This window comes from Aythya fuligula, chromosome 27, assembly GCF_009819795.1.
Source record: "Aythya fuligula isolate bAytFul2 chromosome 27, bAytFul2.pri, whole genome shotgun sequence".
Lineage (NCBI taxonomy): Eukaryota > Metazoa > Chordata > Aves > Anseriformes > Anatidae > Aythya > Aythya fuligula.
The window spans coordinates 3,312,362-3,336,675 of record NC_045585.1 but is presented as its reverse complement, the minus strand read 5'-3'; the positions used below and the strand labels follow the sequence as shown (position 1 = coordinate 3,336,675).

Genomic DNA, 24,314 nt, shown 5'->3' with positions numbered 1-24,314 from the left:
TGAGCTGTGTGTTTGTCCCTGGGGAGGGATCCAGCCAGCTGGAGGAGGGGTGGAGGATGCTCGGTGTGGTCACCTCTCGAGGTGGATGGGGCCAGCAAGCCCCCAGAGCCAGGGGAAGGGGATCCAAGCCCCCCAGCCACGGTCACGGAGCACAGAGGAGGTTTCTCAGGATGATAATTTGCTGTTTTCCATCCTGCTCCTTCCATCAACCCTTTTTTTTTTTTTTTTTTCCCTTGGTGATCACAGAGCCAGCCCTCCCCTCCGGTCCAGTGTGGGGTTTACTAACAACAAGCAGAACTGCTACAGCCTAAAAAAATCAGCACAGTAAAAAAAAAAAGCTTTTAAGGAATAACCCAAGAACTCAACTCAAGCCCACCGAGCAGACAGTGTTAGGCAGGCTGGCCACCTCTGGGATGTTCTGCCAGCAGAAGTCATTACAGATGCCAGGAATCCCACCAAAATGAGGAAAAAAAAAAGCCCAGGAAAGGATGATCCAGTTAAAATCCAAGGGATGCCTGCACTGTGCAAAGATGCTGCTTGGCACCGAGCCTCACGAGGTCCGTAGAAAACCAGTGCTTCCCCGTGAGACAATCCTGAAGGCAGCTGGCAGTAGTTTTTGGCTCATTTGTGTCGAGTGAGTGTGAATTGAAGGCACCAGCTTGGGTTTCATGAGGAAGGCACCGAGGTCTGACAGAGGAAGCCACGAAGAGGATCCCAAGAGGATTCCCAAGAGGATCGGCTCCTGCAGGCTCAGCTGTACAGGGGGCTTCAGGAGCTGTGAGCCCCGATAAAAAGGTAATACTAATAAAAAAAAAGGAACTGTTCTTCGAGGTATTCGTGTCTCAAGGTGCTGCTCAGCTCACTTGGTACTGGAAGGAGCCCTGCTGCACCAGCTTGCAGGAGATGTCCTCTGCTATGCCCCCCAGGTCGATGCGGTGCAGGGCCTCCAGCAGCGTGTTGACGGAGGCGCTCATCCCTTGCCTGTTCTGCCAGGTGTTGAGCATCTGGAAGAAGGGCTCCTGCGAGTATTTGTCGTTCATCTCCGCCAGAGCCAGGTCGTTTTCCAGCAGGTCGAGGGCTCGGCCGTACCTCTTCCAGTCCTTGAAGGGCACGTCGCGGGCGAAGACGTGGAAAGAGCGGCGCAGGACTGGAAGCAGACAGGGAAAAAGCTCAGGGGACGTGGAAGGGCACGGATTTGGGGGCGGCAGGGATCATCCCACAGAGCCCACAGGCTCGGCACACCCCCAGGCCCCAGCACTTACGGATAACAGGGTCTTCTCCTGGCACTGGAACCAGAATCTTCTGGGGTTTCACAGCGGGATCCGAGGTCCTTGCTACCACCTCCTGAAAAGAGAAATCCTACAGCACCCAGCAAGCGTCCCCAGGTCCTGGTAACAGGGGGTTTGGGGACCCTCTCCCTTTTTCGGGGGGGGCTTTTGGGGCAGGAGATGGCCACCCACCCTCAGGACGCCCATCACTTCACAGCATTGCCCAAAGCAGGGGAGAGCGAGCTCACGGGTCCAGGGCAGGAAAAGCAAAGGTTTGCTCAGAATTGGGTGTTAAAACAGGAGATTTTGGGGGCCAGGAATGAGGATAAGACGGACACCTTGCACGGAAACCTTCCTGCCCTGGAAGCCTTGGAGCTGACGAGCATGGTCGAGGTAAAGGAAAGGCTCAGAGCTCGGCCAAGCAGGGGGGGCACGGTGCCCTACCTCCAGCCCTGGGGCGTCGGGAGCCCCCACGGCAGGGAGCAGCCCCCGCTCCTGGTCCTGGGAGAGGTGCTCGTTGCGGATGTTGTCCGCGTCCCCAGCCCTCCCCGCAAGCATCCGGGTCAGCTGCAGCACCAGGTAGTGCTGGGGGGGAGAGAAACACAAAGCTGCCAAGCTGGAGACTCCCAGCCGGGGTGGTGACACCAGCCCCCGAGGGGGGGGGAGCCGCGGGAGACCCCCGCTTTGCTCGGCCACAGCCCCCTGCACGCTCCCCCAGCCTTCCCGGGGGGGCTGCAAGCGAAGCAGGGACCGAGCAGAGCCCCCAGCACGACTCACCACCACTTGGCCTGACTTTCTGCCCAGGTCTCTGCTGTCCCCTGGAAGGAAAAACAGAGCCGTCAGCCCCAAAGCACATCCCTCTTCCCACCCAGAGCCCCCATTTGGGGTCAGCACCCCGGGTCCCCCCCCCCCTCACCTGCAGCGGGGTGCCTGCAGCAGCACATCCACAGCAAGAGCAGCAGCAGGCCCACAACCAGTGCCACGATGACGAGGATGACGATGATGGTGATCTCTGGGGACACAGGGCACGTTGAGGCAGCAGCTCCCACACCTCCAGCCCTCCCCCCCCATCCCTCCAGCCACCCCAAACTTACTGGAGGAGCCAGAGATGGAGCCCGTGGGGGGGCCGCACTGGAGGTCGCTGTGCGGCGTGCACGGAGCTATCTCCACTTGCCCACTGGGGCACCTGGAAAAGGGGAGAGGGAGCAGGCTCAGAGGCTGGGGCTCCCCGCAGCACCCCGAGACCCCCTCCCCAAGGCCCCCCAGCTCACCGGGAGCGGCACTTCTGGCACATCTCGCAGGGGTGGTCCGGGGAGCAGAAGGTGCCGTTCCTGCAGGCGCACTGCGTGTTCCTGGTGGCACTGCAGGGACTCAGCTCCACCTGGTCTGGGGGTGAGAATCCAACGGGCTCTACCCTGCTGCTGGGGCTCTCTGCCCCGTTCCCTAACCCAGCAAAGCACGCACAGACCCGGGGAAGACCAGGGTGGAAGACCAGACACTGCTTTACCCATCCCCACCCCACACCGCGCCGTGCCCACGATCCAAAGCAGCGCTTTAAAAGCCCCGCCAGCAGCCTACGGGTGCTGCCACGAGCCCGGATCCTCATGGTCCTCACATCCCAGCTTTACACCGAGGGGATGCTGCCCCGAACGGAGCCACGGGGCTGGCACGAGCCTCCACACCAGCTCGGGATGCAGCTTGCTCCTGCAGCACCCACAGTGCAATGCCGCAGCTGCGCTCTACACGCGGAGAGCTCGGTGCTCAGCCAAAGCCCTGCTCTCGACCTGCATCGCCCTCCTGCGCACCAGCTCCTACCTTCCCTGCATGTCCAGCAGCGCAAGCACTTGTCGAAGCGATTGGGGTATTCGATGTACCCATCTTCGTCACACGGCAAGCACGTGCTGGAGCCGTTTTGCTCCTTACAGTGCTCCGCCACGTAGGTGCCTGCCAAAAAGGGGTCGACGGGAGGAGAGGAGGAGGAAGAAAGGGCTTGTCAGTGGTTGTACAGCACGGGGAGGGGATGTCCTTGCAGCAAGAGCTGGTTCTGCTGCCAGAGTCGTGTGCTGGGATGTTGTTTTGGGATGTTTGAGGCCGTCTCACCTGCGGGGCACATCCTGCAATACAAATCGCTGTCCTGGACCTGGTAGAAGTCTTCCCCTTTCCTGCTTAGGTCCAAGAGATCCGCCCTGTCCCACCTAACCTCCACTGAGGCAGCCACTGACAAAACAGCCTCCTGTTAAAGGAAAAAAAAATAATAAAAAAAAAGGTTAAAACCCACCCCAAGGCCATGGTGCAAAGCAGGAGCAGGGCACTGGGACGGCCCGGAGCTGCTGGACCCGGCGGCTGAGCCCCTTGGTGCAGGTACTTCAAGTGGGTATTTGCTTAGGATCACATCACGCCTCCTTTCCTTCCCCAATTTCTCAGCACGTGAGAAAACAGCAGGGTGCCAAACAGGGGGGAGGAAGAAGAAGAAGAGGGAGAGCAGAGGCGGGGAGGAAGGCACCCGTGCGCCCGGGTTGCGCGGTTCCAATGTCACCGCACCACGCGTTGGGTCGGGAAGCTGGCAGCCCCATCTCTGCCTGCTCTCCACCACTTTTCCACTGGCTCAGCTCCTTCTGTGCCTGCAGAGCCCCGTGGGATGATGCTCAGCAGGGCAGCACCCACCCCAGCAGGGCTTTGAGGTCCCCAGGGGGGTCGGTGCCCCTCGGCACCTTGCACCCTCATGGCACAGGGGCACGCACGGTGGCCCCGGAGGCCCCTTGCCCTTCCCCTGCTATCCTCAGAGCTGGAAACCTGCCTGTTAAGCACATATTTCTTCCAGGAGCCAGAAACAGCCTTGAAAGGCTAAAACAATACGGCGATGAGTCACTGCTGCCGCCGAAAGAGCCGGTCCCCCCCCCTCTTCTCCCCTCCTCTTCCTCCTCGCATTCCTCGCGCTCTGCGCAAGGAAGGGCGTGAGCGTTGTGTGAGAGCCCAGAGAGCCCGGCTGTGCTCAGCGTGGGGTGACACAGCTCAGCTAGGCTGAGAGAACAGGTCCCCATGTCACCTCCACTCCTGGCACACAGAAACCAAGCCCTGGTGCCCCCAAAGGTGCTGCTCCGAAGGCCGAGCGCCGCCCGGCTTCGGGGAACCGGCCCTCGAGCTTTTCAGCTTGCCGCCTCACCGGGCTGCTCCAGGAGGGTTTAAAAAAAAAAATATCAGAGGGGAGAAAAGAAACAGGGCTGGGATCCCAGAGCGGGCACGCTGTGATCCCACTGGTAAAATGGGAAATCGGATAAATGCAAAATGCACCCAGGGATAAATGAAATGTCCCTACGGGGAGCACGAGCACAGGCTCCAGCACGCTTCGTGTGCAGGTCCCCATCTCCCGCTGCTGCCTGCTCGAGCTGGGAAGGTTTGGAAGTTTATGAAGTATTTTTCTATCCCGAAAAAGTTTGCTTCTGCCTTCCAGCCACGAGCGATTCACCCTCTGCAATCCGCGGGGCTTCACCCAGCCCAGCCTTGGAAGTTTTTAGGGACGGGGACTGCACAGCCCGGCCCGCTGCCTGTCCTCGTGGGGGGAAAAAAAACCCTTCCCCACTCAAACTCTGCCGGGCTGCAACGTAACGCTATCTGCCGTTAGGAAAGGCCCCTTAGCTGCAGGATTTCATCACTTTTCATGAACCAGAGCTTGCCCGCATGCACGATAAGGCTATCAGCCCCCAGCACCTTCCCCTAGAGCTGCCCTACTGCAGGGCCCTGGGTAGGTCTCTAAACTATCAGCCCCACAAAGCCCCTGGGGCCAGAGGTAACGGTGTTCAGGGGTTGTTCTCACCCCCAGTAAACATCCAAGGAAAGCAAAGTTGCCCCAGGGCAGAGGAATTGCCGGGCAGGAATCCTAATACCCACTAAAAGGGGAGGTCGGGAGCAAAGAGCTGGGAAGCCCCGGGTCCTTGAACCTTCCTTGGGTTCTGTTTTTCCCCCAAAAGTGATCCCAAGGAAGGAAAACGAACCACCACGGCACAAAACAGACCCCAAGACGAACTGCCGACCCTCAGCAGACCTCCAAAGAGCATTACAGCTGTGCCAGCCCTCGGGAAGGGAAAGGGAGCCCCTAAAGTCCCCGTGGTCGGGGGTTTTTCCCTCCGGGCTTTACGCAAGAGGAGTTTGAGCTCCTGGAAATCCTGAGCGCTTCTCCTCGTGCAGCGTGGCCCAGGTCCAGGCATGATGCAAGAGGCATTGGTGAGCAGAGGAAGGAACCACAGCCACCGGATCGGGTGATTATCACGTGAGGCTCCCATCCCCATCGGTCCCCCCTCCTCTTTTTGTTTTTTTTTTAACTTAGTTTTAGGTAAAAGAATAAAAAAATGCTGTTAGAACCTGTCCCTTAGGTGCCGGGTTCGGTAACGCTCGACTTTCCCAGGCAAGTCTGAGCGCTGGGAGACGCAGAGGAAGATCACCTGCCCCACCTCATTCCCATAAATGATTTACAAAAAGGGATCGGAGGCCCCGGATGCCGTCACGGCAGCGCCGATGGCACACCAACAGCCACCACGTGAGGCAAGCCCTTAGGAATTTCGGAGCTCGAAGCAACACCCCGGGTCACCCAGAAATATGACTGGGCCTTTCTGCCCTAAAGGAGGGCTCGGACCCGCTTTGTGTTGGCCCCGAGCGTCCCCGGGACCCCGATGCTACCCAAACGTCCCCGGTGATCGCCAGATCCCAAAGCCGATGGCACACAGGGCTTGGGAGTGACGCTCGTGGAAATCCCCTCCAGCACCGGCAGCGCTCGCCATAGGGATCCCTGCCCCCCTAGGCCAAGCCCCCAGCCCCAAGTCGCCCCCCAGCCCGCAGCCCCCCAGCCCAGGCACGTCCCATCCCAGCTCCGTGCCCCGTAACCTCAGCCCCACGCGCCCCCGTTCCCCGCAAACCCCAAAAGCAGCAGTGGCCGGGTAACCCCCCTGTAACCCCATCTCCCCCCATAGCCCCCAGACCGGGTAACCCCCCCCAAACCCATCTCCCCCCATAGCCTCTGCCCCGGGCTGAACCCCTACCCCTAACCCCCCGACACCCCCGGGAACCCCCGATCCTAAAGGAACTCTTCCCCCATCACCCCCACCCCCAGGTGAGCCCCCAGCCCCTCCACCCGACACCCCCCATTCACACAACCCCCCCCCAGCCCCCAAACAAACAAACCTGCCCCGAGCAGCCCCCAAAACCACCCCAATCGCCTCCCATCTCCCCCCTCCCCCTATTTTCCCCTATACCCAAGCGCTATAGGATCGTGCCCCTCGACGGCACGGCAAGCCCGGGCATGCCACGGAGACAGATCCGAGGGGCTCGGGACCACCCCAAAAATCCCCTTAAATCCCCCCGATCCCCCCCCCCAGACCCCCACACACCGCCAGCAGCAGGGGGAGGCAGCCCCGGTGGGACGGGGGGCGCAGCGCCGGGCGCATCCTGCGCGGAGCGGAGCGGTTTGGGAACGATCGGCGGGCAGCTTCGCCAACCAGCCCTCCAAAAAAAAAAAAAAACCAACACGCATATATAAAAAAAAAAATCCTCGAAGACGACTCCCGTGGCCCCGAAGGACCACCCTAAAAAAAAAAAATAATGAAAATAATTAAATCAGAGCATGTGTCCCGCAGAGGGACCCGAGCGCTTCTGGCGCTCCGCGGCTCCGCGCGGCTGCTTTGCTGCCCCCGCCCTCGGGGCCGGCCCCTTTTTTTTTTTTTTTTTTGCTATCCACCCCCTTCCCTCGGCTCCTATCGCTGCTCACCGGGGAGCTCAGCACCTCTGCCCTCGGGAGGAAGGTGTAAAGCACCCGGAGGTCTCCCCTCAGCCTCCTCCTCCTCCTCTCCGGGATGAAGAAAGGCAGGGACCCCAGGCGCCCCCCACTTGTGTCCCCCTCCTCCAGCCCCTTCTCCATCCTTTGGGCACCGGCAGTTTTATATCTCTGTTATACCACAGTGCCCAGCTGGGAGGAATGGTAAAAGCAGAATTTTGGCGAGGAGGAGGATGATGTGGGGACAGGAGCGACCTTGCAGCTGGGACTGCATCAAGCCAGGGGAGTTGTAAAAAAAAAAAAAAAAAAAGAGAGAGAAAAATAAAATGTAAAAAGAGATATAAATCACACCTGCTGCTGCTTGTGCTGTCTGCTCAGCAAGCAGCACATCTGTGTGTAGATAACCGAGGTGTTTGGTGGGCTTGGGGTGTGCTTGAGTCCCCTGCTTTGGCACGGAGATGAAAGAAGCATGGAGAGGATCAGAACACGGAAAAAAAACTGCGCTTGCATGAGCTCTGGGTGAGCAGAAGTGAAAGCAGCAGCACGGAGAGCTCCCAGCGGGGGGTAGCAGCTCCTGCAGCCCTGCTTGGGTACCACTTTGGGGACACGCCAGCTGGCGAGGTGTCAAACTTGATCAAAAAAAACCCATCAAGTCCTTCGTTCAAATCATTTCTGCAAACATTGCAGGGACTGGCCCTAAAACGGAGCACTGGGGAACCCCACTAGTGTTACATCACCAGGCTGGTGTAACCCCATTACAAGAACCCTTTTGTCCTGACCCATCAGCTAATTGTTCACCCATCTTATAATGATTTTATCTAACTGTATTCTGGTTGTTTTGTCCAGAAGGATATCAAAAGCTTTACTGAAATCCAGAAAGATTACATCGACTGGCTTCCTTTTATAAGCTAGCTGGGTGATCTCATAAAAAGAAGTTAAATTTGGTAGTCATGAGCTTCCCCTTGTGCTGTTACCAATTGCTGTGTTATCCTTTAGGTGGTTTTTAATGATTCCCAGAATAATTTTCTCCTTAATTTTACCAGGCACCAAAATGAGACTGACTGGCCTGGAATTTCCAGGATCTTCCTTCTTGCCCTTCTTGCAAACTGGGAGCACATTTGCCAGCTTCCAGTCAGCTGGGACCTCTCCAGATTCCCAGGATCATTGAAAAGTAATGGAGAGAGGTCCCACAATGATATTAGACATCCCTCTGAGTACCCTGGGATGAATCCCATCAGGCCCCATGCATCCAGGTGGAGCAGCAAATGTGCACAAGTTTGGGGTTAACTGGGAGTTTATCATTCCTGCAGTCATGGTCCTCCAATTTAGGGCATTTGGGGTCCCAGAGCCCATCTCTGGTGTTGAAGACAGAGGGAAAAAATGCATTAAGTGTCTCTGCTTTGTCTATATTTGTTAGGTGACCACCCTCAGCAAATATTGGACCGATGATTGCTCTGGTCCTCCTTTTCCTGTTAAGTGGGCTGGGCTGGGCTCAGACCCCGAGCACGGCACAGTTTGGCCCCAGGCACGGCAGGATTTGGCCCTGGGCATGGCATGGAGGTGATGGGACGAGTGGTGCTCCTTCGGTTTACATTTCCCCCGTCACACAGTGCCCGCCTCGAGTGAGCAAAAGCACAGGTTTTGTCTCCCAGGGGAAAAAAAATAGGCTGCATGAACTTTCAGTGCGCCTGCTCCCATCCTGCAGCCCTTCTGTTTAAGCGTGGAAATCCCAGCTCATCACCGCGGGGAGGGAACAAACAAATATAGGGAAAACCTTTGGACTTTCTGCCTTTACACAATCGGTTCTTCTGCAGCTGTGTGGATGGGGCGAGAGAAAAATTGCCCCAACAAAACCAGGTTGAGATGGCAACGTGGTGACTTGTTAATTTTTTGCCAGCCTTGAGCTCCGGGCTAACCAATACCGTGAGCGTGCGTCGAGGGCTCAGGGCTCAGGGCAGGCTCTCTCCTTAGGAATTGACTCACCCAGGCTGGGGATGAGTAACTCTCGAGAGGCTAATCCTTTTTTTAAGCATTGCCCAAGGCACAACAAGTGCAGGTGAGAGCTTGGAAGAAGATGGCAGGGCGGGAATAAGGCTGCTCGGTGGGGAAGCAGCTCTGGGAATTGGGAAAACTGGGTGAGAGCGGGGCATCGGATGGGACCTGGAGGAAGGCAGCGATGCTCAGCAGGTCCGGATGGATCAGTAGGGCTGGAGGTGACCTGCTCAGGTTGTGGGTATTTGGGAAGCATCCCCCTTTGGCAGTCACCCTCACGGCACAGCGAGCAGCTGCGCTACGCAATGGAAATCTGCTTTGCTCCAGCAGAAGTCGGGACCTGTCCGTGCCGAAAGTAATTAAGCTGAAGTGTCATTTAAAGGAGATGAATTCCTGGTTGTTTCCTGGGTGGGTACTTGCATTACAAGCCCCAAAAGTATGCAGGGCCTTTTGTTTAACCAAACTCATGTGTTCTTTGCCCTGGATACCACTGACATCAGCTCAAGTCGCCTTAGCAGACAGCTGATTTTTTTTCTGTTAGGTCAGAATAAATGTGGGTTCACAATCTTGCAATATTTTGCATGTTCAGTGGGATGGGAAAGGACCAAAAATCCATCCTGATGATGTTGATGGGACTGCCTCGTGGAGACTCAGAGCACAATCAGGTGCTACTGCTGCTTCCCCTCTTGCTCCATCCCTTTCCCCTTGCTCCCAGACCCATCCTGCAGCGGGGGCAGCCCCCAGCACCGAGACCCCAACACCTCCCTCTCCACCACTTGTCAGGCAGCCATGGCTCTTGTCCATCCGTCTCAGCCTCCCTCTTTATAAAATAAAGTTTACACAGCTCTGAACAAAGGCGGCTTTATGCTTGGCGTGTGGATTTGTATGTTCCTGGAGGCAGGATGCCGCGGCACACACGTCACCCGCCCGCCCAGCAAGAATTTCCACTGCAGTGCACGGAGCAGGCACATGGACTTTTTCTATTTAAGGCTGATTTGCAAGACAGGGGCCAAAAGGGTGTGCATTTATCACCCAGGACCAGGCCTCCTGGTGTGCACCCGCTCCTTATCGCCGCCATCCTGACCAGCTCCCTCCGAACCCCTCCAGAAACCGGGGAGGCCACACCGCAACTGGTGAACGTTAAATGCATCGAGGTGGGGGCACCCCGCAGGGTTTTGGGTTACCAAATTTCCCCCCCCACGCACACATACACTTCCTCAGCTCTGTTGCAAGGGGAAAACATAACGAGTGCAAGAATTTGGGGAGGGATCTTGGCTCGCCACCAGGGAGCGGGAAGGCATGAGGCCGAAGCAGGAATTCATTGCCCACAGAGGATGCCGTGTAATAAACAGCCGTCTGGGGAAGCCTGGTCTTATCGGCCACAGTTAGTGGTTAACCTCACTTTCTTTTATTATATATATTTTTTATATATTCATCAGCATTAAGTTTTACATTTCAAACCCTGGACAAGCCACCAAGACCCCCGGTGCCTCGTTTCCCCTCTGTGGCAGCAGCTTCCACTCCCTTTGCCTGCTTTATCTTTTGGGTTTTGGAGATGCTCCATGAGCAGGGCGATTTCATCATCCTCTCTCCTCTCATCTTTCCCAGCCTTTGAGCATGCAGCTGTGGGGCAGGGGAAAGAGTTAAACACTTTGCCTTCCCGGCCAAGCTTTGGCTGAAAGCAAAGCGAGATTTTATGCAGCAGTTGTGGTCTGAACTCAGATCTACCCCTTCCCTGCCCTCCCCATCTCTCCTCCCTTTCCTTTTCTCAGAACAGGACTTAAAAGGAGCTTTAGGATGAGGGAAAGCCCCAGCAGGGTGGGGGCCAGGGACAAAGTGGTTGCAGCGTTGTGGGCTCAAAGCCCGAGGAGCAACAGCTCAGGCTCCTCATCCCAACTGAGGCATCTGCCTGCTTCAAAAATGTCACAGACCTTGGTAGTTTGGGGTTTGAAGTGATCCATCCTGCAAAAAATCCAGCTTTCGGCTCAGCCCCAGCAAGTCCCATCCCAGGGTAAACTTCCATGGGGAGAAGGCAGGGTGGCACAAACCCCAGACCATGCCTGTGCCCCACAGAAACCTGTGGCCACCCACTTCAGGGGGCCAGGCTCAGCCCTCAGGCTCACCCCATAAGCCCAAGATCCCACGAAGGGACCAAGCAGCAGTGGTTACATCTCTTTGCACCATTAAAAAGCAAATTTTTAACTGATGACGCCTTGAATCTCTTTCCCAAATATCTCACAGTACCCAGACACGTTCTCCAGTAACTATATAAATATTCTCCAGTAAATATATATGTTATATATATATAATTTCTAGTTCATTTTTTTTTTTCACAGCTGAATTTTCAGGTCAGGAGGGATTTTCTGGCAGGATCCCGCAGGATTAGGACCATCACTTGGCTCTTTTTATAGCCAAACACGTGATGATGCCCCAGTCTAACAGTCACTGGCACCACGGGTTCAAGGCTGATTTTCCCAGGTGTTTAAGCACAGCCCAGTGCGGTTCCTGTGAAGAGGACTCGTGGTCACATCCCGTGGTATAGCTTCCTAGACATGGCTGGCGGCCAAAATGAGCCAAATTGGCCTTTGCAGGGAACAGCCAGGCTGGGTTTTGACAGAAAGGTTTGCAGCAATCATGGGTTCTTGGGTATGAATGGCTTCACGCTTACAAGGCAACATTATTTTGTGGCCAGCACTGAAAGGATTAATGTGGAATTTCAGCTTGACACAGAAAGCTTGAAAGAAGATAAAAATAGGCTCTTGCCTCTGCTGAGTCATCTCCTGGTTTAAAACATGGATCGGGGTGTGTTTAAAGGCTGCTCTGGGACCTGCTGCTGCCCCTGCAGCATCTAGGTCTGGCCAGGGGGAGAAAGCAAAGTGAACCCTCCAAAAAGGCCGTCGCTGGCTTTTATTTACCGATGTCAGTACCCTTTGCTCACCAGGGCACTGCGAGGCAGCGTTAATGAGAGCTGCATTAATGAATTTGGAACAACCTCAGCAAAAACGAAACCAGGAGAGGTTGTGAGCCTGGACGACTTTTGCCCAGCTCCAGAGGCCTCCCAACAGTGACGTGAGGAAAAGCAAGAGTCATATCCTGCATCTCTGAGGGCAGAGCAAAGTCCTGCACTGACTTCTCTCTGATTTCTGGATAATCCCTGGTGGCACGGGGTGGCTCCTGCAGCCCAGGGGCTACAGGGTTAAGCTGACGACTGCAGGCATACATGCCACCACGGCTGACTCAGAGCTGGTGAGGAAGGAATTACACGCACACAAACCAAAACAATCCTTCCCTCTGTGCCTCCCAAGGACACCAAACACACCTGGGATGCCTGTAAAGTGCACACACTGGAGGTGGTTTTGGTTTTGTCTCTGTCGTGCAATGGCTGGTTATACCATCAGCTACTCAGCACCCACAAGGGACAAGGCACCCTAGTGCCAAGCTCCCAGACACTGCCTGTTTTTTCCCCTGCTCTGCAGGCACCAAAGCCCACTTGCTCCCATCCTCTGCAGCCCCTGGACACCAGGAGGGAGCTGATGTGACACCCCATGGCAGCAGCAGCCTCTGTAGCCTGAAAAACCCAGGCTCAGTGCAGGAAGGGGAGCAGCAGCCTTCTGCCAAAAAAACAGATCTGTTGCCTTCTTCTGTGGGCAAGAAATAGCACATATGGTGAACGCGAAGATATAGAAATACCCAGAACTTGGCAGCGCTGCTTAAGCAACAGCGCTTGCCTCCCCTTCTTTTAGCAACATTGAGCTTTGCTCTGAAAACGTCAGACTTTGCATGAAGAAATCCCTGAGAGCCATGCCTCCCTTCTCTTGCATCCTGATATTTGCATGATACCAGGCTATTGCTCCTGGGCAACCAGGAGAAATGGAAATCATGCATGAGAAGCAGGCAGGAGGAACAAAAATACCAGGTGAAAGGACAAGAAAGCTAACTTCTGTTGATGCTAGATGCAACCCGAGAACCTGCAAAACGGTGCTGCCACCAAACCTCTCACCAGCCCCAGCAAGGTCAGGCTGGGGTAGCTGTGGTGTGCTACAAGCATCCGCCAGGGCTGTGCTGGGAGCACTTTGTGTGTGCTGTTTGTACATTTAAACCCCACAGGAACCACCACCAAGCACCAGCTGTGTGTTCAGAGGGGCCAGGTGCTGGGACGGCCACGCTCACCGCAGTGGCGTGCTACGTCACTGACACAGCCCGGCACGGTTTTGGGGGTTTAAACGTGTACAGCACAATTTTCCAGAAGTGACCACACAACTGGCTGCCGACAACAACGCAGCGCCCTGCGGGTTCCAGTTTGGTTTAGAGGTGATGCTGTGAGGTGCTGGCTCAGCCACCACGCACCAAACCCTCAGCTGCCTCAGCACAACCCTTTATGGCTATTACCGAGGGCTTGGGACGTGCTGGCGAGCCCCAAAACAACACCAAGCCCCCCAAGGGTGCCATTTGGAGGAGATGAATCCCTAAAATGATTCAGGCGAATCCCCCAGAGAGTGGTCAGGCATTGGAACAGGTTGCGTAGGGAGGTGGTGGTGTAACTGTTTCTGGGGGTGTTTAAGGAGATGTATGTGGTGCTTTAGGGACATGGTTTAGTGGGTGATAGCCTCCCAAAGGTGCCATTTGGAGGAGCTGAGGCAAATCCCCCAAAAAAGTCAGACATTGTACGGGAGGCACAGAGAAATGGTGGCATCACTGTCACTGGGGGTGTTCAAGGAGATGTATGTAGTGCTTTAGGGACATGGTTTAGTGGGTGATAGCCCCCAAAGGCGCCATTTGGAGGAGCTGAGGCGAATCCCCCAAAAAGCAGTCACACATTAAATGGGATGCACAGGGATGGAAGTGGTGTCATCAGCGTCCCTGGTGGCATTCAGGGAAACGTACGTGGTGCTTTAGGAACACGGTTTAGTGGGCGACAGTGACAACAAAGCGACAGTTAGACCAGACAATTTTAGAACTTTCCAACCTTAACAATTCCATAACTCCAATTCTACCCCCCCTTCCCCCCCCAACATGGCCGCCATGCCCTGTGAGGGGACGGGAACGGGGACGGAGGGTGGGGGGGGGCGGCACCGCGCACGCGCACGCCCGTAGCCGTGCGCGGGGAGGGAGGGAGGGGGGGGCGGAGCGGCAGCGCGCATGCGCCCGGCGTTTCCTTAGCAACCAGGCGGGTCCCGGCCGGGCGGAGGCCGCGGCGGAGCCGGGGGCTCGCGTAGATGTGCAGCCCGGGGAGGGCCCCCCCTGGGCCGGCCCCGGCCGGGGACCTGCCCCCGGAGTGGGAGACGGACGACGAGCGTATGGCTTTCCTCTTTTCGGCCTTCAAGCAGAGCCGCGAGGTGAACAGCACCGAGTGGGACAGCAAGATGGCCTTCTGGGTCGGCCTGGTGCTGGCCCGCGGCCGGCGCCGCGGCGCGGTGCGCACCTGCCTGAGGGAGCTGCAGCACGGCTTCGAGAGGAGGGGCAGCGTGCCGCTGGGCCTCGGCACGGTGCTGAGGGAGCTGCTCAGGTACCGGGGGGGGGTGATGGGGGGCAGGGAGCGTGGGGAGGGGGCGTAGGTGGGTTGGGAGGGGGTGGGTGGGGGGATCTGAGGCATGCACGCGGCTGTTATGGGGTTTAGGGGACAAGTGGGGGGCTGGAGGGCAGCCAGCCCGCCATTATAGGGCTTAAGGGAACGGTGGGGGGCTGTAGGGCAGCCTGCCCCCCCTTTATGGGGCAGTAGGGAGTAGTGGGGGGGCTGTAGGACAGCTTGCTCCTCCCATTATGGGCTTGTAGAGCTGTAGGACAGCCTGCCCCTCTGTTATGGGGCAGTAGGGAACAGTGGGGGGCTGTAGGGCAGCCTGTCCCCCTGTTATATGGCACTAGGGAACAGTGGGGGACTGTAGGGCAGCCTTCCCCCCATTTTAGGGCTCAGGGGAATAGAGGGGGGCTGCGTGGCACCCTGCTCCCTTCATTATGGGGCTTAAGGGAGCACTGGAGGGCTGTAGGACAGGTTGCTCCCCCCATTATGGGGCTTAAGAGAGTATTGGAGGGCTGTAGGACAGCCGGCCCCACTGTTATGGGGCTTAAGGGAACAGTAGGGGGCTGTAGAGCAGTCTGCCCCATGTTATGGGGTTCAAAGGAATAGTGAGGGCCTAGAGGACAGCCTGGGGGGGCTCTGTGTATAATTTTGAGGGGAGCCCTGCGTGATGGGGATGCACAGAAAGGGGGCCTCACTCCTGGAGGTGCGCTTAGCACTGTGGTGGGGAGCCTGTAGTGGGGTGTGTAGGAAGAGGGATGCTGGGGATGTTTGGGGGGGGCTGTGGCTGTTTCAGGAGGTTGGTGTTGGAAGGAGAGGAGCTTGAAAGCTGCCGGCTGTATCCCTGGCAGGGAGAGTGCAGCAAGATGCTGGGTAAATGATGGGGCACAGGGAGATGTGAGACAAGGTTTGGTGCTGTTTGTGCCCACAGGTGCTGAGCACTGGGTGTGGGGGAGAGCACGAAGAAGCTTTGTGCCGTGCCACGGCTTTGCAAAGCAGAGGGGAGCGCAGAGAGGTTGCGGGGGAATGTGGGGTTGTGTTGTGGTGGGGGGAGGAGGGAGCTCCGAGCAAGGTAAAGCAGGGCTGGGGGTCAGGAGCTCGGGGCTGTGCCCCACAAGGGACGTGACTTGGGGCTCACAGGAGGTAGGGGAGAGCAGGAGCTGCGAGGGAAAAGCTGTGCTGGGAAGACGTGGGTGCAGGAAGGAGTTCTGTGTTAAATTGGGTTACGTTCCCTGAAACGGTGCTTGTGGAGAGCCGGCAGCAAATGGTGTGTGCTGTCCCCTGAAAATGTTCAAAACCTGCACGGTTTAGCTGAATCTGCACGTGTGTACTGTAACTGCTGTCACATCTAGAGGTTTCACTTCTTTGTTCGCGATTTTTAATGCACAGATGAAGTAGTTTTGAAACTTGAGAGTGGCCTTCCACACCTCATCAGTTCTGGACACATCGGTAACGTGTCGAATTTTAGCTAGAAGCTGTTAGAAAACTCTAGTAGAGTTTTGGATGCACAGCCTGTAGAGCAATGTTTTGATTCGTAGTTCTCCATGCTGCCACTTTTCCCTGCTGCCAGTGGAAGGGATTAAGGCTGACCGTACTCAGTTCTGCCCGTGCCTTTTCTCTAGACGCGGCAAGATGCAGAGGGAGGCAGACTTCATGGCCAGCGTGGACAGCAGCTGGATCTCCTGGGGCGTGGGAGTCTTCATCCTGAAGCCCCTGAAGTGGACTCTCTCGAGTGTGCTGGGCGACAGTAAGGTACCCGAGGAAGAGGAGGTCCTGATTTACGTGGAGCTGCTTCAGGTGAGCGTTGCTGAGAGTTTCCTCAAGGTTATGCATCTCCAGAAAAATCCATGAGGAATTTTTTGCTAGCAAAGAGGGATCAGGATTGAATAGAAGGCTACCATCAGGCTTTTATACACCTAAGGAGTACAAAGGTAGAGAGATGGCTGTGATAACATGTGGATAAGAAATAGCTTCTATTTCTGTTTGTTGAATGTGAAGACTTGTTGCTGGCTTCCAAGCAGTGAGCACAGGCTTGCTGGGCAGTCCAGGAAGCCAAGCAGCGCACTGTGAGGCCGCTGCATGTCTCAGGTTGGAGTTAGTGCAAGTGTGGTGTGAGAGAAACCTGCAGCCTGAGCCCCTTCTGTAGTAGGCAGAGGGGTGGCAGAAGGCACTGGCTGTCAGTCCGACGTGTCACATCTCTGCTGAACTCGCCTTATTAAAGGCTGCTTTCACTTCTCAGTGTTTGCTTTCGATTTCCTTTTTCAGACGTGATTAGAGCTGCTGTTAAATTCCCTCAAACCCCCTTTTTTTGGCACGTTGTTGGTGGTAGACCCGTGGGTTGCGTTGTGAACTCACGCAGCTCATTGTTGCTGTCTAAACGGGGCGCTGCTGTGCTGACCAGCCGAAACCTTGGGACCCTTTCTCAGTGCTACTCATTGCCTGGTAAAATTAGCACCAGGACTTGCTGCTGTTGCCTGCAAGTGGCCTCTTTAGAGACTGGAAGAAATGTGAGAACTCCTTAGATGTGTTCCTTTATTTGTAGTTACTCTGGCAGCATACAGTGCCTGTCCTCTGCAGTGGGGATTCCGCAGTCTTTTCGGAGGGTGTGTGCATGGGAGAGGAGAAAAACTTTAAAAAGGTGTCTGGAAAATCACAGGCCTTGATGTGGAATTTGGGAATTGATGGGAAGAGTTGTTCTCTAGTCTTCTGTGAACTGTAACTCACACTTGGAACGGGGAAAGCTTTTGTCTTTCTTTTGCAAGTGATGCAAAATGGCACTGAGTACAGTTACAGCGTGAATTAAAAAGTTAGTTTGGGGTTTAAACTGGGTGGGAGGGGAGTTTCAAGAAGTGAGGAGGCCGACTTGCTTCCCGTGTGGCCGTTAGGTCGTTCTGTAGTATTTGAATGGACAACTTGTGCAGTGTAGCTTCAGTTGTGGTGGAAAACTCTTTTATTTTGTATTGCACTAGCTGTGGTGTTTTAGGAGTTCTGTGATTTCTTCTGAATATTACTTGCAACTCATTCTGAAAGTCTAAAACGTGATGCGTCCAACTTTTCAACTTCAGTGTGGGGGCGGAAGCAGGTGTGGACTTGGCAGTGGCCATGAGAAAAGGAAAAGTCCTGCGTAGGCTCACAGACAGTCCTGTTGTTTCCTTTCAGGAGAAGGCAGAGGAAGTCTATCGCCTGTACCAGAATTCTGCGCTTTCTTCTCACCCTGTTGTTGCCCTCTCAGAGCTGCGTTCCCTCTGTGCCAGCGTTTGTCCGGATGAAAGGACGTTCTACTTGTTGCTGCTCCAGCTGCAAAAGGAAAAGAGGGTCACAATCCTGGAACAGAATGGAGAGAAGGTACAGGGTAAAGGTGACTGCTTTTGGGTGGTATAATCCCTGTCTTGCATTTCACCTGGCTGGAAGGAATACTTCTTTGGCTAAATATGGGCATTCTTTGTTTGGAGGAGTCAATTCTGTGGACTCCAACATCATAAAAGTGTGATGGGTTTTTGCTTTCCACCACCAAACATTTGTAATATTACCCATGTATCTGACAGCTAACAACTTGGCAGATATTGGAGTTGTCTCCTCTCAGGTTGACTGTTCCCAGGTGCCCAACTGAAATTGTTCCACACCACTGGAATTGGTGGTGCAAGGGTTTTCCCAGCTGTCAGTAACTACACAGGCTTTCTTGTCTCTAAGGTGGCATGTTTGCCTGTAGTGTTCTGCACTGTACGGTTTAGTACCGAAGGATTTGAAAGTGTGACGTTGCCGTATGCTGTTCAAAGCACTAGGACAGCTTGAAATCTTCAGGGTGTTCCTCTGAGGCTTTCTGTTTCCGTGCTGACATCGCTTGATCCTGTCTGGTTTAATATCGAATTAAATGGTGACTGGCATGACTCCTTAACTCTGTTACAAGGCTTGAACACAACCAGATATAAAAGCATCTTTTCCTTTTATTAGGATGAAAATATTTCTAGTGCAGGCACAAATTCTGGATACAAAGCAACTTAAGCAGGTATTGTTTGTTTTTTTTTTTTTTCTTTAGATCGTGAAGTTTGCCCGAGGTCTTCATGCCAAAGTGTCCCCGATGAATGATGTGGACATTGGGGTGTATCAGTTGATGCAGAGCGAACAGCTGCTGTCACAGAAGGTGGAGTCCCTTTCCCAGGAAGCAGAGAAGTAATTTGGGGACGGGTGGCGGGCAGAACTTCCGTATGATACAAAACTTTGTGATCCTGTGACGTAGTTAAGGATGAAGCTGCCTCCTCCAAGTGCAAGTCATTCTTTCCCACTTAGTAAACGTGGTATTTCCAGTGATGCCCTAGGGCAGGTTTCCTAGTCTTTGTTTCTTGAAAACAACACGTAGTGAGTGGGTGTTGCAAGCTTTGCAAAGATCTGGCGTGCCTTCAAGGGCTACTTGTGAAAAGCAAAAGTGGCTTGAGGGTGGCTGGATCTAAAAGGCAGTGGTACTTGGTCATCAGAGCAAGGTAGTGAGGGTGGCTGCCGGTTTGTAAAAACACTACTGCTTGCAAAGAAATGATCTTCCTTTCCTTGTTGCATCTGTACAGGTGTAAAGAAGATGCCCGGAGTGCTTGTAGAGCTGGCAAAAAGCAATTGGTAAGTGCTGTTCTACTGGGGAGGAACTACAAGTTAAGTGTCTTAGAGCTGGTCCGTAACTACAGGTAACGACCAGGTCTGGTATTGTCTTGTTAAACTCAGATGTGTTTATTTGCTGAGGCCAAAGGTCTCCTTAAGGTGAAGGTATGGATATATTTGACCAGAGTGATGTGGTGAAGAGAAATGGGAACATCCAGCACTTAAAACCAGCTGTGCAAGTGCCTTCTAGTGTGGGGATTGTTCTTTTATGCTTCCTTTGACTGCTGCCTGGTTTGTGATCCAGGTCTGTGTATCTAATGTCTCCAGGCGCTGAGGTGTCTGAAGTCGAAACGGAGGACAGAGAGGCGCATTGAAGAGCTTCATTCCAAGCTGGATGCAGTGCAAGGGATCTTGGATCGCATATACGCCTCCCAGACTGACCAGATGGTAGTGTTAATACTGTCTTGTGCCTCTCACCTTAGCCTCGTGCTTCTCCTTTGTGCTTTACCTGCTCCTCAGAGCTCATGTGTGAGGGCTGGTGAGATTCTATTCTCTGCTCTACGAAACAGCAAGTCTGATATTTGGGTATTGCTCTGAATAAACCTGCCTGTGGCTCTGCTTTGTGTGCGCTGATGTTTCCCTGCAAGTCCTGCTTGGATAGTGGGTCTTGAGAGGAGTTTATGCTGCCTGTTTTGTTTTAGTTAATGTGTGCTTCTTTCTCTCCCTTCAAGGTGTTTAATGCCTATCAGGCTGGTGTGGGAGCTCTGAAGCTGTCTATGAAGGATGTTACTGTGGAGAAGGCGGAGAACCTGGTGGATCGAATACAAGAGGTACTGAGATAAGAGCACATAGAAATAAGCGAGCAGTGCATGGATGTGCACAGCAGATTTGTCCAAATATTAATGCTGAGGCATCTGGTGCTGCTTGCTTTCTGTTCTGTATGTCAGCAGAGCAAACAGAGTTGATCTTTTTTAGGTCAGTGAGCAAAAGTATTCAAATAACCAGCTGGGTCTGGTTTTACATAATTGCATTTTCTGCTGGCTAATAGTCACAACTTACGTTAAACTTGCGCACTTTGTGTGCTCTTTGGTAACCAATGTTGTGCAAGCACACAGCTTTCCTAGAAGACGTTTAGTGAGATGTATTAAAAAGAAATACAAGGCCAGCTTTTGGAAGCTGGAATGCACCTACGTGCATAAAACAGGGTCTTAAACTGCCTAACCTGGAATCTTCTGCAATTGAGGAAGGAAAATGGAAATTTTCTGAATTAATGGCGATGAAGAGAGCAATCTGTCTGCGTAAGCTGGTGTAGAAGACAGAAAAGGGTTACTTCTTTAGCAACTTCAGCTCCATGTACTTAAACATTCCATAGCTGAGATGTTGATCTATAGCTTCCTTCCTTTGTAAGCATGTTGCTTATATGAAGCAGCTAGAATTGGGAGGATTTTTTTCTGTTTCAAGTTTGTTTCCTCAGGCATGTCACTTGGTCTTGTAGCACTTGCTAAATCATCCTCCCTGTTACTGCTTTTACAACCGGTCGTGTAGTGCCTGCTGCCTTTAAGGCAACTTCTGATTTATTTATTGGTTGCTAGTTCTGCTTTTGGCTACAGTAAGACAGAAGAGCTTGTATTCTATATCAAACTGTGTTGTTGTTTCTTTCCCTCAGCTTTGTGATACTCAAGATGAAGTAGCCCAGACTCTGGCTGGAGCAGGAATCAATGGTCTAGGTATGTTTGGGGGCTTTCATTCTCTGCTCATGCTCTTGCTGCCATCCCTTCTCTGCTACCTCCCTGTATATGTCCTGGGAGGACAGGCTGTTACTAAAATACCAAGGATGTTGCTACCGGTGCCTTCGGAGGGAATGGTGACTGACAAGGAGTTATAGTCTCTGACAGTGGGTTGTGGGAGAATCAGCATTTGTGCACCTCCAAATCCATGCAGTCTTTAAGCACTGGAGGATTTCACCTCAGAGTTGTGTAGTGTTGATGTAAATTTATTTTTAGAGTGGCTGCTGCTTTGTTTTTCCTCTTTTTTTTTTTTTTTTTTTTTCTTTCTAAGCGGTGTTCTTTTTCTTCTGGCCTGTGTGGTGCTGCAGCTTGTTTGTCTCTGCTGAAATGTTTTCTTACCCTTAGAGGCCTCAGCACAAAGGCTTCTAGAGGAATAGCTTTTCTCTGAGATAAAGACTGAATTTTCACCTTTGGAAGAAGTCCAGGGAGTTCCTTATTATTACTATGAGTAACAAAGGGGGGGGGTGGGCAGTAATAAGTCTGTTAAACTCAGACTTCAGTCTGTCTGTGAAGATGGTACATACTTTTGGTAGCAACTGACTGTTTTCTTTACTTGGCAGAGATGGATACCGAGGAACTTGAGAAGGAGCTGGACAGTCTCCTCCAGGACTCGACTAGGGAGCCCGTAGACCTGCCTCCTGTTCCCCAGAAGGTGCTGAATCCAGCCATTTCGGATGCTGAGCTCGAAGCTGAATTGGAAAAGCTCTCTCTTTGTGATGGAGGTACGGATGTCAGCAGGCTATGTTAGCTAGCTGTTACTAGGATCGATGACAGCCTTGCAAAATGAAAGCAGAACTGAAGTCTGAGCCAGAATCTTTCCCACTTCCAGTTATGCAATCGGAGGCAAGCTCTCCTGCTTTCCCTGCCAGGAGCTCAGTGACATTGCCTTTGACTTCCAGGTTCAGTCTTGAAAGAGTTGCCCTCATTGCTAGAGATTGCACCTGGACATTCTGCAATGAGTCGCAGGGCCTTCAACTTTCCCTATCAGGAATCTTGTCCTTGGACTTTTTTTTAACTAAACTTGTGTTAGTTTCTTCTTGTTGGTGTTCTTCTGTATCTGGAATGCTTGTGTGATAGGTGTTACGTCTGCTTGTACTGAGCACTAAACTAGTTTTTATTGATTTAGTGAGTGACCAGAATTTATGGAGTTTTCCCTACTCCTGTCTTTAACAGGGTGGGGGGTAACCAAACTTTAATTTTCCTTTCAGCAGTCTGTTAAAGAGCAATTACGCAGCACTGTCCATACAGTTTTCTTCCTCTTTGGGCAGCTGATATTCTCAAATTTCAGAGCAGAAGGCAGCTCAGCATCCTCTGTGAAATATAATCATGGGTTTCCAAGGGAGTGCAGTGCAATACTGGCAGCACTGAGAACCTCCAAAATGGTTTGTTAGTTGTGGACTTGACTGATCCAGTCCCTCTTACTGATGAAAACTGACGTCTTTCTCTTGCAATTTTCTTTATAGATTTGGCACAAAAGACTCCCTCTGCTTCCTCTGAACCCAAAACAGCTCTGGGACTGAATCTCTAAAGACCCAACAGCATCCTGTTGCTGCAGTTTGAGAAGTTGTCTTAAGGTCCCTTTACTAATGACTAAAACTTTGGGACGGAAGGGTAGTAGTCCCCTCTTCTTCGTGAATATCACCTTGCTAAGCAACAGGATCTCCTGCCATGACAATCCACTCTGGAACTGGCCCCAGCTGGTGTTTGTCATCTCTGTGCCAACATCTGCACTGGTCTCAATTTGACTTGCTATCCCAAGTCACCCGTGACATCGAGTCTTCCCTTCTGGGAACGCAGTGAAGATAAACTCTTCAATGTCCATAACAGTGCTGTTTTTTTTTTTTTCTTTGCTGTGGCTGATGTTGAGAATCTGAGTTGCAGCGGTATTGCAGTTGCTCAACATTTGGCTGTTTGTGTGGTTGTTTAAAACACTTGGCACATACCTTACGTCAAGGACAGTACTTATCTGCAACGAGCTTAAGCACCTGTTGGTAGTTCTATCCCTCCCTGTCTGTATTTTGCACGGTTGTGGACAACTAGACACTGTAACTGTTAAATTGTAGGAGATTTTGTTGCTGCACTAGGGGGCAGCAATCGCAAGCACAAGACAAAAATAATTCCTCTTTCTGTAATGACACTAAGGCCTTAAAAGGGAGACCTGCAAAAGATTTTCAATGAAGGAGTTCCTTATGCTGCCGTTGGTGACAAAGGTTTGCAGTCACTAGGAGAAAAATTTTTCTGCTTGCTCTTACTTGGAGTTTGAGCTGTTTGCTATTTTTGTACCTTCCCTGTTCGCAAAACAGCATCAGGATGATCTGCTTTGAGCTCTCACGTGGAGTGATTTGGGGTGGGTGGGGAAGGGATAAATATTTTTTTTTCCCCTTTCTGAGTGGACGGTTTCATGTAACAGTCTCATCTTCGCCTTCAGTCTTGATGTTGCAATCCCACAAGATTGTGGGTTACCAGAAAGCCCCCAAACAAAACCCTGTGCATGTTTCTAATGCAAAAACAAAGCAAAAAGCCACCAAGCACAGCAACTGAAGGTGTTTTTAGAGGTTGTCTTTACCCAGTGGAAGTGAAACCGTCATCTTTTGCAGGTCACTTTTTTATTATGTGTATGCACTTAAAAAAAAAAGCAGAAAGCCTGGTACCTAACACAAATAAACAAGTTCCTTTAGGAAGGGAAATGGGCACGGGCTTTCTGCACGCAGAGTCTGTGCAGCAACGTGTTGATCTGTAACCAGTCTTCTCTGCACCTCTCCCTGCCTCAGAATGTATTCCTGTCACCGTTCATCTCCTGGCTTCATCCTGTGCCAAACTCTACTCCTAGAGCCATGTGCGTGGCAGCTTGGGGGAACAGAAAACTGGGGCTGGAGTTTCCGTGCCCTGTTTATTACTGACAAACCAGCTTGAGCCCCAGAGCGCCACGGAAGGAGTTACTGGTGTCAGCTAGGGTGCTTTGTCACTTCTGTTGGGGAGTACAGACTGCTGCCAGAGATCGTGTGCTGTGGCCAGCTAGCAGTTTACCCCGGCTGCACATGGAATGATGTGAAATGACTTGAAGCTCTGTATTCCTTTCCTTTGTAAAACAAACAGGAGAAAAACCACTGTGTTTTCTGCCTAGATGTAATAAAGGGGAGAGGAGGAAGCAGAGTCTCTTGTGGTGCCTCCTTCTGTTTCCCTGTGCCACCGATCGCTGTCCTTCTGCCTCCATAAAGGTTGTCTGCTGAAAGAAAATGTTCTTACCAAATAGCCAGCCTTTGGGTTACACAGCCTCAATCTTAGGAGAGTAATTTTGGGAAGGTTTCCTTCTTTGCTTCAGCTTGTTTCATCCTTCCACTTCATTATCATGCATCTCACAAACGAGGCCGGGTTCAGGACACAGAACACATTCCTTTGCA

General features: G+C 52.9%; 2 protein-coding genes across 2 annotated transcripts; one reads left to right on the top strand and one right to left on the bottom strand.

The window, feature by feature from the left end:
- Window positions 1-400: 400 nt before the first annotated feature.
- On the bottom strand, window positions 401-3,381 carry LOC116499322 (tumor necrosis factor receptor superfamily member 10A-like). The gene is made up of 9 exons (XM_032204004.1): window positions 3,369-3,381; window positions 3,084-3,212; window positions 2,540-2,654; window positions 2,352-2,454; window positions 2,185-2,278; window positions 2,046-2,086; window positions 1,713-1,853; window positions 1,263-1,344; window positions 401-1,147 (listed from the first exon to the last, which is right to left on the bottom strand). Exons 1-9 carry the CDS (start codon window positions 3,379-3,381, stop codon window positions 855-857), a joined length of 1,011 nt encoding a protein of 336 aa, XP_032059895.1. The 3' UTR covers window positions 401-854.
- A 10,812-nt stretch (window positions 3,382-14,193) lies between these two features.
- Window positions 14,194-24,061, top strand: CHMP7 (charged multivesicular body protein 7). The gene is made up of 10 exons (XM_032204165.1): window positions 14,194-14,530; window positions 16,162-16,336; window positions 17,699-17,884; window positions 18,576-18,709; window positions 19,099-19,147; window positions 19,454-19,573; window positions 19,858-19,956; window positions 20,793-20,853; window positions 21,474-21,635; window positions 22,377-24,061. The coding sequence occupies exons 1-10, from the start codon at window positions 14,241-14,243 to the stop codon at window positions 22,439-22,441; spliced, it is 1,341 nt and encodes a 446-aa protein (XP_032060056.1). The 5' UTR covers window positions 14,194-14,240; the 3' UTR covers window positions 22,442-24,061.
- Window positions 24,062-24,314: the final 253 nt, after the last annotated feature.